The 15,890-nt window shown below is 39.1% G+C and overlaps 1 protein-coding gene and 1 non-coding gene across 2 annotated transcripts in view; one reads left to right on the top strand and one right to left on the bottom strand.

The window, feature by feature from the left end:
* Positions 1 to 15,890, top strand: part of DNAH12 (dynein axonemal heavy chain 12) — a 260,066-nt gene that overhangs the window by 10,782 nt on the left and 233,394 nt on the right. Inside the window, 4 exon segments of the mRNA XM_055135991.1 lie at positions 415 to 604; positions 1,909 to 1,981; positions 6,020 to 6,178; positions 7,870 to 8,065. Of these exon segments, the coding sequence (XP_054991966.1) occupies positions 415 to 604; positions 1,909 to 1,981; positions 6,020 to 6,178; positions 7,870 to 8,065 (618 nt within the window).
* LOC129404510 (U6 spliceosomal RNA) lies at positions 10,285 to 10,391 on the bottom strand. Its single transcript, XR_008629908.1, has one exon. It is a non-coding gene; the product is annotated as a U6 spliceosomal RNA (small nuclear RNA).

The following is a 15,890-nucleotide window of genomic DNA, read 5'->3' as shown; positions in this document are numbered from 1 at the left end:
TATTTGCTTTTTGGGTCACACCTGGTGATGCACAGGGGTTACTCCTGGCTCTGCACTCAGGAATTACTCCTGGTGGTGCTCAGGGGACCATATGGGATGCTTGGAACCGAACCCGGGTCGAACCCGCATGCAAGGCAAATGCCCTACCTGTTGTGCTATCACTCCAGCCCCAATGAATATTTATTTTGATTTTAGAAAGTAAAACATATACTAATGGCACTAATTTGGGGAGAACTCATAAAAATATAAACTGGTTTCTATATAGGTCATATTTTTGGATTGCATGTTTTAATTCTGAAAACATTGTCAGAGTATTTTAATTCTAAAAATGTTGTATTGAGAAGACAGGGATCAGCAGTTATATTGGAATGATACCCATTAAAGTATTTAAATTTTTTTTTATCATGTTCTCAGCTCAACTATCTTTATTTGAAGAAAAGTGTAGAAAGTAGTCCCATAGTACCTATTCAGCCAGAATGGTTGAAACATATGCTGAATCTTATACCTGAGTCTCTAAAGGAAGGGAAAGAAAGAGAAAAACTCATTGAAAGTCTAATAAATGAAGTATCAAGTGACTTTGAAAATAGTATGAAGAGATATATGGGTAAGTAGCATTGAATTAAAATGAGCACAATGCCATTTGCTGGGCAATCTGCTTATCTGGTCCTCTCAATCAAAAGTAGAAAATTTTTGATGGCAATCACACTATCTGTATTTTTTGATATGCTTGTTTTGGTTCTGAGGTCTGAAATTCCAGCCTTCTATTCCTTTTACTTAAGCTCCTTATTTATATTTTTTAAGGGTTTATTTATTTATTTATTTCTTTTTGGGTCACACCCGGCTATGCACAGGGGTCACTCCTGGCTCATGCACTCAGGAATTACTCCTGGTGGTGCTCGGGGGACCATATGGGATGCTGGGATTTGAACCCGGGTTGGCCGCGTGCAAGGCAAACGCCCTACCCGCTGTGGTATCACTCCAGCCCCTAGGGTCTATTTATTTTATTTTATTTTATTTTTTTTGTGTGTTTTTTTTGCCACACCCAGCGATGCTCAGGGGTTACTCCTGGCTCTACACTCAGAAATTACTCCTGGCAGTGCTCAGGGGACCATATGGGATGCTGGGAATCGAACCCTGGTTTTTGGCGTGCAAGGCAAACTCCCTACACACTGTGCTATTGCTACAGCCCCAAAGCTCCTTATTTTGAGCCTATAATCTAATAATAAAAATTATTGTAATTTAAGAGCATATTTGTAATTTTTTTTTTTATGGCCACACTTGCCTGTGCCCAGGGTTTCCTCCTGGCTTTGTGTTGAGATAGGTATCACTCCTAGAGGTCCTTGGGTGACTGCTTGCAGTGCTGAGGATGGAACCTGAATCGGCAGTGGGCAAAGCAAGCACCCTACTTGCTGTACTCTCTCTGGCCCAAGTTTGTAAATTTTATGTGCTTAATAATTAATACATTTTTTATTTTGTCTTTACAGTTGTCACTGTACTATTTACAGGACTGTAAGAAAATTTTAATGTATTGGGAAAGATTTATTAAAGATTTTACTTAATTTTAAATTTTACTTAATTTTTTGTTGACTTTATGTGTTTTAGGGTTACTGTGTTACTACTCTTACCATCAACTGTCAATATCCCTCTGATTCTTCTGATTCTGATTCTTGGCACCCCCGCGTGGTCCCCCAAGCATTGCCCCTGGCTGAGCATAGAGCCAGGAATAAGCACTGGACACTGCGGGTGTACCACCCAAACAAAACAAAAAAAATAGAAGTGTGATTTTATTTCATATAATTAAAAAAATTTAATCCACAGTAAGGTATACCATCAAATATTAAAGTTAAAAAATTTGATATTAGTAGGTCTTAGGTTTTCAAGAAGTATTAATATAGATATGTATCTTAGTACAGAGTGTGCTTGTGAGACCGAAAGTTAAATGGCTTGAAGATGAAGGAGGTCCTTTACCTGAATCCCCGCTGTGAGTATATTACTTTTAAAATAGCATTATACCTAGGTGATTATGACAGACTTAAAAATAAACAATCATATATTCAAATAAAATATTAAAGCATAGAGTTATTTTGAACATAGCTATAAAAAAATAGTACCACTGTTATTTTCTCTGCAGCTTACCCTCTACCCCAATTTTTTTTTAAGATTTATATTTCAACTTTGCCTTAAGTGACCTTTTGTATATTCCAGATAGGATTTTCCATTTCCCAATTGTAAGGAATCCTACATTTGTTTATTTCTAGCCATATTAATTGGAGAAGAACACTTGGGAAGTTATTAGGGTATTCATGCCTGGTCTCTAAGTCTGCCTCAATCACTTTATTTTCATTATCTCTCTGAAGATAATGCAGTTTCAAGATCTTGGTTGTGTTTATACTACATATATATGTATATATATGTATAAATATCTATATATATCCCAAGAGCCCCATTGCCTATCACATTTCATCTTTTCAATACCAAGTATTCTCACTTAAAAATTTTAGGTCATACACTCAAGAAAGACATTTTATTTTTTTGCTTTTTTGGGTCACACCCGGCGATGCACAGGGGTTACTCCTGGCTCTGCACTCAGAAATTACTCCTGGCGGTGCTCAGGGGACCATATGGGATGCTGGGAATTAACCTGGGTCAGCCACGTGCAAGGCAAACGCCCTACCCGCTGTGCTATTGCTCCAGTCCCAAGAAAGAAATTTAAGACTTAAGAAATGGAAAGGCATTCCATGCTCATGGATTGGAAGAATCAACATTGTTAAGATGACTGTCTTACCTAAACTACTACATAGATGCAATGCAGTCCCCATCTAAATTTAGACAATGTTCTTCTAGGACTTAGAACAGTCAAATATAAAGTTTGTGTTCAACCATAAAAGATCCCACATAGCCAAAACCATACTGGAAAAACAAGAAACTGGGAACCATCTCACTACCTAATTTGAATCTATGTTATTGTGATCAAAACATCATGGTATTTGAATAAAGAAAGACTTTCTGACCAATGGGTCAGAATTTAATATCCAAAGATAAATCCCTAGTTTAGCTAATTTTTGACAAAGGAGCTAAGAGCATGAAATGAAATAAAGACAACCTTCTCAACATATGGTGTTGAAGAATTGGATAACCACAAGCAAGCAATTGAAGCTGGATCCATTTCTTACACCTTAAATAAAAGTCAACTCAAAGTAGAGCAGAGACCTTTGAGATCAAACCTGAATCTATAAAGTATATTGAGGTAGAATGCTCCAAGGCCTAGAAATCAAAGGAGTCTTCAATGATATAATGCCATTGACAAAGGCTGCAGAATGAAAACTAAAATGGGACTATACCAAACTTAAAAGTTTCTGTATGGCAAAAGAAACACGAGCTAAAACTAAATAACAGCTGAGTGGGAGAAAATAGTTGCATTCAACACACCAGATACAGGGTTAAGATCTAGGATCTATAAAGTACTCACAAAGATCAACAAATGTAGGATAATATTGGGTTTGTCCTTTCAGCCTTGCCGAAGGGAACTTAGTTTACCTTAAAGCAATGAGAAGCAAGGAAAAGAGATAGAAGCGGAGAAAAGACACAGCTGGCTTCCCTGGCTGTAAAAAAATACAAAGACGCACGTGCGGACTCGGGAGGGGGTGATGTGATGTGTGCTGTGTTGTTTGTGGGCTCTCAGGGCGGTGCTCTCTCTCTCTCTTGTCGCTCGTATTTGGTACTCTCGAGCCACTGTGTATGGACCGGATCGGGATGGCTCCTCCTTGTGCTCTGCTTCTCTGTGTGCCGCTGTGCTCCCTTCTGTCTGTCTCTTTATCTCTGTCTCTGTCTCTTTAGTCTCTTCTCTGGTCTCTTCCGACCTCTCTTTCTTTCTCTCTCTGCTTCTGTGTCTTCTCCTGTGTCTTCTGTCTTGCCTCTGTGTCTTCTCTCCGTTTCTGTCTCTTCTCCTTGCTTCTGTCTTACCTCTGCCCTCCACTTCTCTTACAGTCTTAGTTTATATAGCAATCATATAGGGTGACACAAAGGTGGGTTGAGCATTAACAAATCAACAAAGAAGGGTAAGACCACTTTTCCAGGAGATTAACAAAATCTCATCTAAGATTACTCCAGATTACTATGAGATCCGCTCAAGGGTGGGATCCCAACAAGGGTGTGTCGTTTTCTTCCTTCCTCAGCTAGTAATCCACTTAAATAGTTATAGTAAATTTACTGCAATATTTTTAGCAATGTCATTCTGTATGAGCACAGTAAGAGATATATCAGACTTAAAGCTTGATTCTTTAAGGACATTCACTATATATTCCAGACCACAGTCCTCAGGCCAGGTTAGTCTTCCTAACCCCATCACGATCCTAGTCTCGTCGTTACTTTTGGATCACGACAGCATTTGTCTATGACCATGTTCTCAACTTATAGTTGAGTATTGTGGGCTTTGGCCTGGCCCATTTCGATGCCAGGGTAGCTCAAAGCTTGCCCTGGGTCCATTCTGTCCCTCATCGGGACCCTGCTTTTGGGGTGCCAGGAACTAAGGGCAACTGAGTTGAGAAAGCAGATGCCCAGGAATAAATATAATTGTAGTCAATCAGTTCCCAAGTTATAATATTAACTGTTTGCCTGTGTCCATACAGAAAGGATATTGCTTTAAGGTAAACTAAGTTCTCTGTGGCAAGGCTGAAAGGACAAACCCCATGTTATCCTACAAACAACAAAAAAGCCCCTAAAAGTCCCATCAATAAATGGGCAGAGGAAATGAAACGAGCAGACACTTCTCTGAGGAAGACTAATGTATGGCCAACAGGCACATGAAAAAAAATGCTCATCATCACTTATTATTAAGGAAATCCAAATCAAGACAACAATGAAATGACATCTTACACCAGTGATGATGGCACATACCAAAAGTATTGGAAACAATCTCTGTTGGTGAGGATGTAGTGTAAATGGAACTCTCATTCACTGCTGGTGAGAATGTTGCCTGGTCCAACCCCTGTGGAAAAAAGTATGGAGGATACTCAGTAAACTCAGAATTGAGCTCCTATGTGACCCAGTAATCCCACTTTTGTGTATCTGTCCCCAGGACAGAAAAAGATTCATTCAAAAATTGTATCACTCAGTACCATAGCTAAGATTTGGAATCATCCTAGTTGTCCAACAACAGATAAGTGGATCATAAAGATGTGGTATATATACACAGTGGAATACTACACAGCTGACAGGAATGATGAAATCATGCAATTTGTGGCAACATAGATGGGGTTGGAAGACATCATGTTGAATGAAGTAAGCCAGAAGAAGGAGGATAAACATTTATATGCAGTATTTAGAATAACTGGATGAGGGAACTCAGTGTTTTAAAGGAGGGATGCCCTGATCAACCTTGGCCCCAGAGTATAGGAGGGAAGGAAAGAAAGTGGAGGGGAGAAAGAGAAAAACAGAGGAGAAACAACAGGGGCCAGGATAGGGGAGCCAGGTACAAAGGTGATATTAAGAAATGATAGAGACAAGTATCCAAACTGCAGAGTCAACAACATGGAAATCAAGAGACCCAATCTAACACACAAACTTAGAAAGGTGCCTCCTGAGAGGGCAGGTTTGGGGTGGGAAGAGGGGCAGGATATGTAAGAGAATCTGGGAACCTTGATGGAGTGAAGTTGACACTGGTGGTGGGATCAATGCTGCAATATTGTACGTCTAAAACACAACAACAGGGGCTGGAGCAATAGCACAGTGGGTAAGGTGTTTGCCTTGCATGCGGCCGACCCATGTTCGATTCTCAGCATCCCACATGGTCCCCTGAGCACCACCAGGGGTAATTCCTGAGTGCAGAGCTAGAAGTAACCCCTGTGCATTGCCAGGTATGACCCCAAAAGAAAAAAAAATAAAACGCAACAACAAATGACTTTGTAAGTCATAGTAATTTAGTAAAAAATGTAGAAAAATTTCAGGTCATTAACATTATTTCCTAAAGTTTAAGGTGTATTGTTTGAATTCTATCTGATGTGGTATTTTATTTTCCCAGAGGCCTAGATTATTCTAATCCTTGGCGTTCGACCTATCTGCAGTTAAAAAATCAAATATCAGCTAATTTGCATATTGTTCATCCAATTATGAAAGTATTACTGGATCTTGGTTATTCAACATTCTCCTATCTAGTTTTGATGGACTTAAAAGGAATTAGGTAAAATTTCATATTTATTAATTAACATTTAAAATTTAAACGTTTTAGAACTGGAAAAATTGTACAGTGGGTAGGGTGCTTGCTTTGCATGTAGCAGACCCAGGTTTGATTCCCTGGCATCCTATATGGTTCCCTCTGAACTGCCAAAAGTAATTCTGAGTAATTCTTGAGCATTACAGATGAACAATACAGATGAACTTGATAGAACTAATGGCTGAGATGGGAAAAAAAGATGGTTTATATATATTTTAAATATTTTTTCTAAAATATATATATATTTTTGTGATAGCATGGTGAGTAGGGTGTTTGCTTTGCATGTGGCCGACCCAGGTTTGATTTCTATGTCCCTCTCGGAGAGCCCGGCAAGGTAGTGAGAGTATCCCGCCCACATGGCAGAGCCTGGCAAGCTCCGTGGCATATTCAATGTGCCAAAAACAGTACAAGTCTCACAATGGAGATGTTACTGGTGCCTGCTAGAGCAAATTGATGAACAATGGGGCGACAGTGCTACAGTGCTACAACTCTTGAACATTGCCAGGTGTGCTCCACAAATAAGACAAAATAAGAATCAAACTCTTTTTGGCAAGTATCTCTATTATGTATTATTTTTTGATTGTGGATCACACCTGATAGTTCTTAGGGGTCTGGCTTGGTGTTTGGAAGATGCTCCTAGAAGTGCAAAGGGGGCCATGTGGTGCCAGGAATCAGACTGGGGAGAACCAGCATGCAAAGCATGTACTCCAGCCCTTTGATCTATCTCCTGGGCCCATAATATCTTTTTATTTATGACTATATACTTTTTTAAATTAAGAATTTATTTATTTTAGGGTACCTCACAAGTAGTGTGCAAGGGATGTGTAGGCCACATCCAGCAATACTTAGCCAACTGAATTGGATGATTCAGTGCTGCGGCTCCAGGATATGTCAGTTCTCAGCTCCAGGCTGGGGCCTCCAGGCCTTACCTGTATGTGCTTGTTTGGATCATGTTGTGTTAGTGCTCAAACTTACATCCCAGTGCATGCAAAGTATTTGCCCATTACACCTAAGCTATGCACTTACTATCTTATTTTTTAATTAAGGAAATTTGAGACAGTAGTTACAGGACTGTATATGTTTTAAAATTACTGTTTCATGCCTCTGTGAAGTACATGTCCCCACATTCACCACCTAAGTACCAGTATTCCTCCACCACTGTCCATGGAGCCCTTCTCCTTTGGTCTCCCTCCTACCTCACTCCCCTCGTATCCAGAGCTCTGCAGGCTGAGCCACACTAGGCAATGTTAAGGGAGTTATGTGTTTGAATCCTAACACTCACACATGTAAGTCGTGTGTTCTACCACTTCAGTCACACTCTTGGACTGTTTTGTATAATTTTCAAACTGATGGATAAATCTTTAAAACTTTTCTTTAAAACATATTAAAAATTTATCTTGTTTTAATATCTGTGTGTCAGTACCAATACCTATTATTTGTGTTAATTTTTTTTTGTTTTTGTTTTTGGGCCACACTCAGCTGTGATCAGGACTAACTCTTGGTTCTGTGCTCAGGGATTGATCCTGGCAGGCTTCAGGGACCATCTGGGATACCATGGATTAAACCTGTGGTGGCCATGTGCAGGGCAAGCACCCTACCTGCTATACTATTGCTCTGGTCTCATTATTTGCTTTAAATCGTTGAACATTTTCTTATAGAGCTAAAGGCCCAATTGACTGTGAATCACTGAAAAATGATCTATCTATACAAATAAAAATGTCCGAAGAAAAGCTTTTGAACACATGGTATCCAAAGGTTATAAATCTCTTTACCAAGAAGGACACAATAGAAGGCATTAAACCAGAAAAATTGGATTCATTTTATAACTGTGTTTCCACACTTCTATCAAATCAGGTAAATCTTTCTTTATATATTTTAAGTGATAATTTTATTGAAATAAACTTAGTATTTTAAGTATAATTATATTTAGATAGGGCTAATTATTTTGAAATAAATTAATTTTTTCATATTTTTAATTTAATTTAATTTTTGGTTTTTAATATATTTTTATTTTTTAATATTTTATTTTATTATTTTTATATAATTTATTTATTTTTAATTAGTGAGTCACCGTGAGGGTACAGTTACAGATTTATACATTTTTGTGCTCATGTTTCCCCCATACAAAGTTTGAGAACCCATCCCTTCACCAGTGCCCATTCTCCACCACCAGTAAACCCAGCATCCCTCCCACCCTCCCCAGTCCCGTCTTCCCCCACCCCACACTGCCACTATGGCAGGGTATTCCCTTTTGTTCTCTCTCTCTGATTAGGTGTTGTGGTTTGCAATAAAGGTGTTGAGTGGCCATTGTGTTCAGTGTCTAGTCTACATTCGGCATGCATCACCCTTCCCCTGCATGACCTCCAACCACATTTTACTTGGTGTTCCATTCTCTGAGTTGCCCAGAATGAGAGACCAGCCTCCAAGCCATGGAGTCAACCTCCTGGTACTTATTTCTACTATTCTTGGGTGTTAGTCTCCTAGTCTATTATTCTATATTCCACAGATAAGTGCAATATTTCTATGTCTGTCTCTCTCTTTCTGACTCATTTCACTTAGCATGATACTTTCCATGCTGATCCACTTATATGCAAACTTCATGACCTCATTTTTTCTAACAGCTGCATGGTATTCCATTGTACAGATGTACCAAAGTTTCTTCAACCAGTCATCTGTTCTAGGGCACTCGGGTTTTTTCCAGATTCTGAGTATTGTAAACAGTGCTGCGATGAACATATAAGTGCAGATGTCATTTCGACTATACTTTTTTGCTCCTCTGGGATATATTCCCAGCAGTGGTATTGCTGGGTCAAATGGGAGCTCAACCTCTAGTTTTTTGAGAATCGTCCAAATTGTTTTCCAAAAGGGCTGGACCAGTGGGCATTCCCACCAGCAGTGTAGAAGGGTCCCTTTCTCCCCACATCCTCTCCAACAGTGGTTGCTTTTGTTCTTTTGGATGTGTGCTAGTCTCTGTGGTGTGAGGTGGTATCTCATGGTAGTTTTGATCTGCATCTCCCTGATGATTAGTGATGTAGAGCACTTTTTCATGTGCCTTTTGGTCATTTGTATCTCTTCCTTGGGAAAGTTTCTGTTCATTTCTTCACCCCATTTTTTGATGGGGTTGGATGTTTTCTTCTTGTAGAGTTCAACCAGTGCTTTATATACCATTGATATCAACCCCTTATCTGAAGGGTATTGTGTAAATATCCTTTCCCATTCTGTAGACAGTCTTTGTATTCTGGTCACTGTATCTTTTGCGGTGCAGAAGCTTTTTAGTTTAATGTAGTCCCATTTGTTGATCTCTATCCACTTGGTTGGCCAGTTGCATGTCATCTTTGAAGATACCTTTATCTTCAGTATCGTGGAGGGTTTTGCCGACCTTGTCTCCAATGTACCTTATGGTTTGTGGTCTGATGTTGAGGTCTTTAATCCATTTTGATCTGACTTTTGTGCATGGTGTCAGGTCGAGGTCTAAGCCCATTCTTTTGCATGTAGTTGTCCAGTTGTACCAGCACCATTTGTTAAAGAGGCTTTCCTTGCTCCACTTCACATCTCTTGCTCCCTTATCAAAGATTAGATGATCATATATTTGGGGTTGTGTGTAGGGATATTCCACCCTGTTCCATTAGTCTGCGGCTCTGCCTTTGTTCCAGCACCATGCTGTTTTAATTGTTACTGCTTTGTAGTAGAGTTTAAGGTTGTGGAGGGTGATGCCTCCCATCATCTTTTTCCCAAGAATTGTTTTAGCTGTCCGTGGGCGTTTATTGTTCCATATAAATTTCAGGATTGCTTGATCCATTTCTTTGAAGAATGACATGGGTATCCTTATTGTTTTTTTTAATTATTCTTTTTTTTTTGACATGGGTATCCTTATAGGGATCACGTTAAATTTGTATAATGCTTTGGGGAGTATTGCCATTTTGACAATGTTGATTCTCCCTATCCATGAGCAGGGGATATGTTTCCATTTCCTCATGTCCTCTTTTATTTCATGGAGTAGCGTTTTATAGTTTTCTTTGTACAGGTCCTTTACTTCTTTAGTTAAGCTGATTCCAAGGTATTTGATTTTCTGGAAAAATATGGAACGCTTCATGAATTTGTGTATCATCCTTGAGCAGGGGCCATGCTAATCTTCTCTGTATCGTTCCAATTTTAGTATATGTGCTGCCAAAGTGAGCACATATTTTTTATTTTAAATTATTTAAGAAGTTTTGTGTTTTGGGATAACATTGGATAACATTATGAAAGGTTTAGGTGTTAAACAAGTAATTCAACATATTTTATACATACAGTGCGCTCAGTACCAAAACACTATTTTCTGTTTGTCACTATGCATTTGAACTCACTTTACCCATTTCACTCTTCTCATCCTAATTCCCCTTTGTTAATGATCAATATGTTCTTTATATATCTGCATTTATTTTGTTTTTTATTATTAGTTAAGGTTTAAAGTAATATTCCACATATAAGTAAAATTTGGTATTCGTCTTTCTCCAAATCACTTAGCATAATATTCTAAAGGTTCTAACAATATTTAATTTTTTATGTTTTGAGTAACATCCCATTGTGTACATATATGTCTCCTTATATTTTGTTTTCTTATCTTAGCTATTGTAAATAATGCTGCAAAAAAATTATCAGGATAGCACTGTAGCACTGTCATCCCGTTGTTCATCGATTTGCTCGAGCGGGCACCAGTAACATCTCCATTGTGAGACTTGTTACTGTTTTGGCATATTGAATATGCCACGGAGCTTGCCAGGCTCTGCCATGCAGGTGGGATACTCTCAGTAGCTTGCTGGGCTCTCCGAGAGGGACGGAGAAATAGAACCTGGGTCGGCCACGTACAAGGCAAACGCCCTACCCACTGTTATATCACTCCATTCCTGCAGGATATATGTGTGTGTGTATGTATATATATATGTATATATATATTTGAATTTGTGCTTTTGCATTCTTTGGATAGAAGTATATGGTATTTATATTCTTTAATTCTACACAATTTTACATAGTGACCACACCAGTTTATAGTGTCAAAAAACAATGTACATGAATACCCTTTTCTCTACAACCTATCAAACATTTGTTATTTCTTTGATTAAAAAATAGTCTAGTAGGTGTGAGATATTTTAATGTGACTTTGATGTGCATTTCAATAATAATAAGAAATGTTAACCATTTATTCGTGTGCCTGTTGGTCACTGTGTATCTTCTTTAAGGAAGTATCTATTAGAGTCCTCTGCACTGTAAATTTTTTTGACTTTATATATTTTTGAATTATATATTTGAAAGATAAATTCCATTATCAGATGTGTGATTATTCAATAGGTGCCTTTTCATTTTAATGATAGTTTTCTTTATTGTGCAGAGCATTTTTTGGGGTGGTGGTGACCACATTTGGCTGTGCTTAGGGCTATTCCTGGCTCTGTGCTCAGGGATAACTTCTTGAAGAGCTCGGGAGGAACTATATGTGGTACCAAGGATCAAACTAGAGTTGGCACATTCAAGGCAAGCAGTTTAACCCCGTCCTAGCCCTCTGAGCACATCATATGATCTATCCTTGAGAATGTTCTATGTGTAGTGAGAAGAATATGTATTCCACGTCTGTGAAATAAAATATTTATTAACTTGTTACTATAAATTTCTCCCTTTAGGTATGTTAATTTGATTTTTTTTTGTTCAGTGTTATTTGCCTGCATGTTAATAAATGCTCTATTTTCTAGGTGGATTGTCACTTTATCATTATATAATGTTCATCTTTTAAAAAAATTTTTTATTAGAGAATCACTGTGACGTACAGTTACAAACTTATGAACTTCTGTGTTTGCATTTTACTCATACAGTGATCGTTTACCCATCCCTCCACCAGTGCCCATTCACCTCCACCAATGATCCCAGTATCCCTCTCACCACCCCCACCCCATCCCCCACCACCCCGCCCTGCCTCTGTGTCAGGGCATTCCCCTTTGTACTCTCTCCTTTTGGGTGTTGTAGTTTGCAATAGAGGTATTGAGTGGCCATCATGTTCGGTCTATAGTCCACTTTTAGATCGCATCTTCCAACCCAAATAGGTCCTCCCGACATCCCCTACTTGGTGTTCCCTTCTCTATCTGAGCTGCCTTTTCCCCTAGTATATGAGGCCAGTTTCCAAGCTGTGAAGCAGACCTCCTAATCCTTATCTCTACAACTCTTGGGAGTTAGTCTCCCACTATGTTATTTTATATTCCACAGATGAGTGCAATCTTTCTATGTCTGTCCCTCTCTTTCTGACTCATTTAACTTAACATGATACTTTCCATGTAGAACCACTTATATAATGTTCATCTTTGTCTCCAACTGTTTCTTTTTTTTTTGCTTTTTGGGTCACATCCAGCAATGCACAGGGTCACTCCTGGCTCTGCACTCAGAAATTACCCCTGGCAGTTCTCAGGGTACCATATGGGATGCTGGGAATCGAACCCGGGTCGGCCGCGTGCAAGGCAAATGCCCTACCCGCTGTGCTATTGATCCAGCCCCTGGAAGTATGTTTTGTCTAAGTATGGTAACACCTATCTTCTTTTGGCTACCATTTTCTTGGAGCAAATTGAAAATAGTGCTTAAGGGATCTGTAGTAATTAATTGCCCCCCCCTTGTCTTTATCCCTTTACTTTGATCCTTTATCTTAGGGGGCTGAAGTGAGTCTCCTGATGGTCATAAACTGTTAGATTCTATAATTTGATACTTGTTTTTAAAAATTATTTCAGCCACTTTGTGTTTTTGGTTGAAAAGTTCAATTCATTTACATTTTGCATGGTTACTGGTATAAAAGGGCTTACTATTACCATTTTATATTTTGGGCTTTTTTGTTGTTCTATAGCTGTTTCTTTTTTGTATGTGTGCTTCTGTTTGCCTATTTAGTTTGGTGGTTTTCTATTGTTTTCATAAACCTATTCTTTTGTTGTTGTTGTTGTTGTTGCTGAAATGTTGTATTATATCTGGCAGAGCTTGGGATCTTCGATCATGCATGGCACTACTCAGACTTCATCTATGGCACTCTGGGATTACCACTAGTCAGCAATGCAGGGGATTAAACCCAGGGTATTTCACATGCAAAATGTGTTTTACCAAATTTCTTCTTTTTTTGTGTTTTTTTTTCTTTTTGGGTCACACCTGGCAATGCACAGGGGTTACTCCTGGCTCTGAACTCAGGAATTATCCCTGGCGGTGCTCCGGGGACCACTTGGGATGCTGGGAATTGAATCTGGGTTGGCAAACACCCTACTCACTGTGCTATTGCTCCACCCCCCCCCTTTTTATATTTTGATATTTGTCTTCCAGATTTTTTTGTGGTTATCACGAGGTTTATATTTAAAAAAATATCGTACAGGGTGAAGAGATAGTTATAGAGGTTATGACATTTGCCTAGTATGAGGCTACAGCCATGACAATGGTTAGAATCCCATATGGTCACCTGAGCACTGTGCTAGGGATCACTTGTGACACAGAGCAAGGAATAGTCCCTAATGCCTGAACACTGTTTGGTGTGGCCCCCAAACCAAACCAAACCAAACCAAGACAAAAATATGTCTCAGAGATGAGTTTAGTCATTAAGGTAATGTATTACATCCTAGACTCATATATTCTACAGATTAAGGAAATCTTGGCTACTATTTCTTTTTTTTCCTTTTTTTTTGGTGGTGGTGGTGAGGAACTCAACAATGCTCAGGGGTTACTCCTGTCTTTTTTTCCTTTTTGTATCACCCCTGACGATACACAGGGATTACTTCTAGTCCTGAACTCAGGAATTACTCCTTGAGGTGTTCAGGGGACCATATGGGATGCTGGGAATCGAACCTGGGTTGGCCGCATGCAAGGCAAACGCCCTAGCTGTGCTATTGCGTCAGCCCCTTACTCCTGGCTTTACGCTCAGAAATTATTCCTGAAGTTGCTCTGGGGACCATATGGGATTCTGGGAACAAACTCTGATCAGCTGTAAGCAAGGCAAATGCCCTACTTCTATAGTGTTACTCTGGCCCCTAATTCTTTAAGTTAACTCTCCCTTCCCATTTGCCCTCCTCTCTCTGGCTTAACCATTAATCTCATGATGATTTTTTTTCCCCTAATGTAGTTGGATATTTCTTGCAATTTTTTTTTTTGTAAAGGGGATACACTTGGCAATGTATATACTTCAGTATATTTAATGAATGCCTCCTGTCTGGTGCTCAGGGGTACCATGTGCAGAACTGGAGACTCCTGTATAAAAAGCATGGGCTCCAGTCCTTTGAGTAATTTTCTTTTTTTTTTTTATAATTTGTTGATTTTTTTAATTAGTGAGTCACAGTGGGGGTACAGTTACAGATTCACACATTTTTGTGCTTGTTTTACCCTCATGAAATGTTCGAGAGCCCATCCCTCCACCAGTGTCTATTCTCCACCACTTATGAACCCAGTATCCCTCCCACCCCCCTATCCCATCCTCCCCACCCCACTCCACCTCTGTGGCAGAGCACTCCAATTTGTTCTCTCTCTCTCTCCTTTTGGGTGTTGTGGTTTGCAATAGGGGTATTGAGTGACCATAATGTACAGTCTCTAGTCTACTTTCAGCGTGCATCTCCCTCCCCACTCGGGTTTTCCAATCACGTTTTACTTGGTGTTCCCTTCTCTTGAGTAATTTTCTTGACTCAAGAATTATTCTTTTTTAAAAAAACTAAGTACACTCCTCTTTTCTACCTGAATCATTTCTAGATTTTTAAATTTTTGATTTCACAAATTCTTTCATATAGTCTGTTTTATTTCTAATAATTTTCAGTGCATTATTCATTTGATTTGTTGAGTTATTTAGCTCCATAATTTCTTTTGATTTTTCTGGAGTTTCAATCTCTTTGACAAATATTCCTTCACTCTGTTATTTTTATTCCTGAGCTTATTGAGTTGCTGATTTTTTTATATGTAGTTTAAAAAATTTTTTTATATGTAGTTTTATTGAGTTCATGACAATTATTTAAAATTTCTTGTCAGTTGGTCACATTATCTGTGATTTTGTTTGGTTTCTGGAGAATTGTCATTTTACATTAAAAAAATTTTTTTGGTCACACCTGATAAGGCATCATTCCTTGCAAATGTTTAGGATAACATATGGGTACCAGGGATTGAACCCCAGGTCAGCTGCATGCATACCAAGTGCCTTCTCTGCCATGCTATCTATTCAGCTTCTTCACATGGGTCTTTCACATGCCAGGTAATTTTTCCCTCCTTTCTTCCCTCCCCTCCCCTCCTGCCTCCCTGCCTTCCTGTCTTCCTGTAGTTTTTAATGATGCTTGAAGAGTTGTTCTTTTTTCAGTACTTCAAATAGTGATCATCTCTCTTTCTTATTCTTATCATTGAAAACATTTAATTATTCACTAGGTTGGTACAAGACACTTATATTCCAGAAGGTGGCGCTATATCACAACTATGTGTTTTCTCAGCTGTCCTGGGTATATTTGCCCTCCCCTTCCCTCCCCTCCCCTCCCCTCCCCTCCCTCTCCTTCCCTCTCCTCCCGTCCCCTCCCCTCCTTTCCTCTCTTCCTTCCTCTCTTCCTCCCTTCCTTCCTTCCTCTCTTCCTCTCTTCCTCTTCCTCTTCCTTCCTTCCTTCCTTCCTTCCTTCCTTCCTTCCTTCCTTCCTTCCTTCCTTCCTTCCTTCCTTCCTTCTTCTTTCTT

Source organism: Sorex araneus, chromosome 4 (genome assembly GCF_027595985.1).
Source record: "Sorex araneus isolate mSorAra2 chromosome 4, mSorAra2.pri, whole genome shotgun sequence".
NCBI classification, from domain to species: domain Eukaryota; kingdom Metazoa; phylum Chordata; class Mammalia; order Eulipotyphla; family Soricidae; genus Sorex; species Sorex araneus.
Note: the sequence above shows the minus strand (reverse complement) of the source record. Positions and strands in the feature narration are given on the sequence as shown.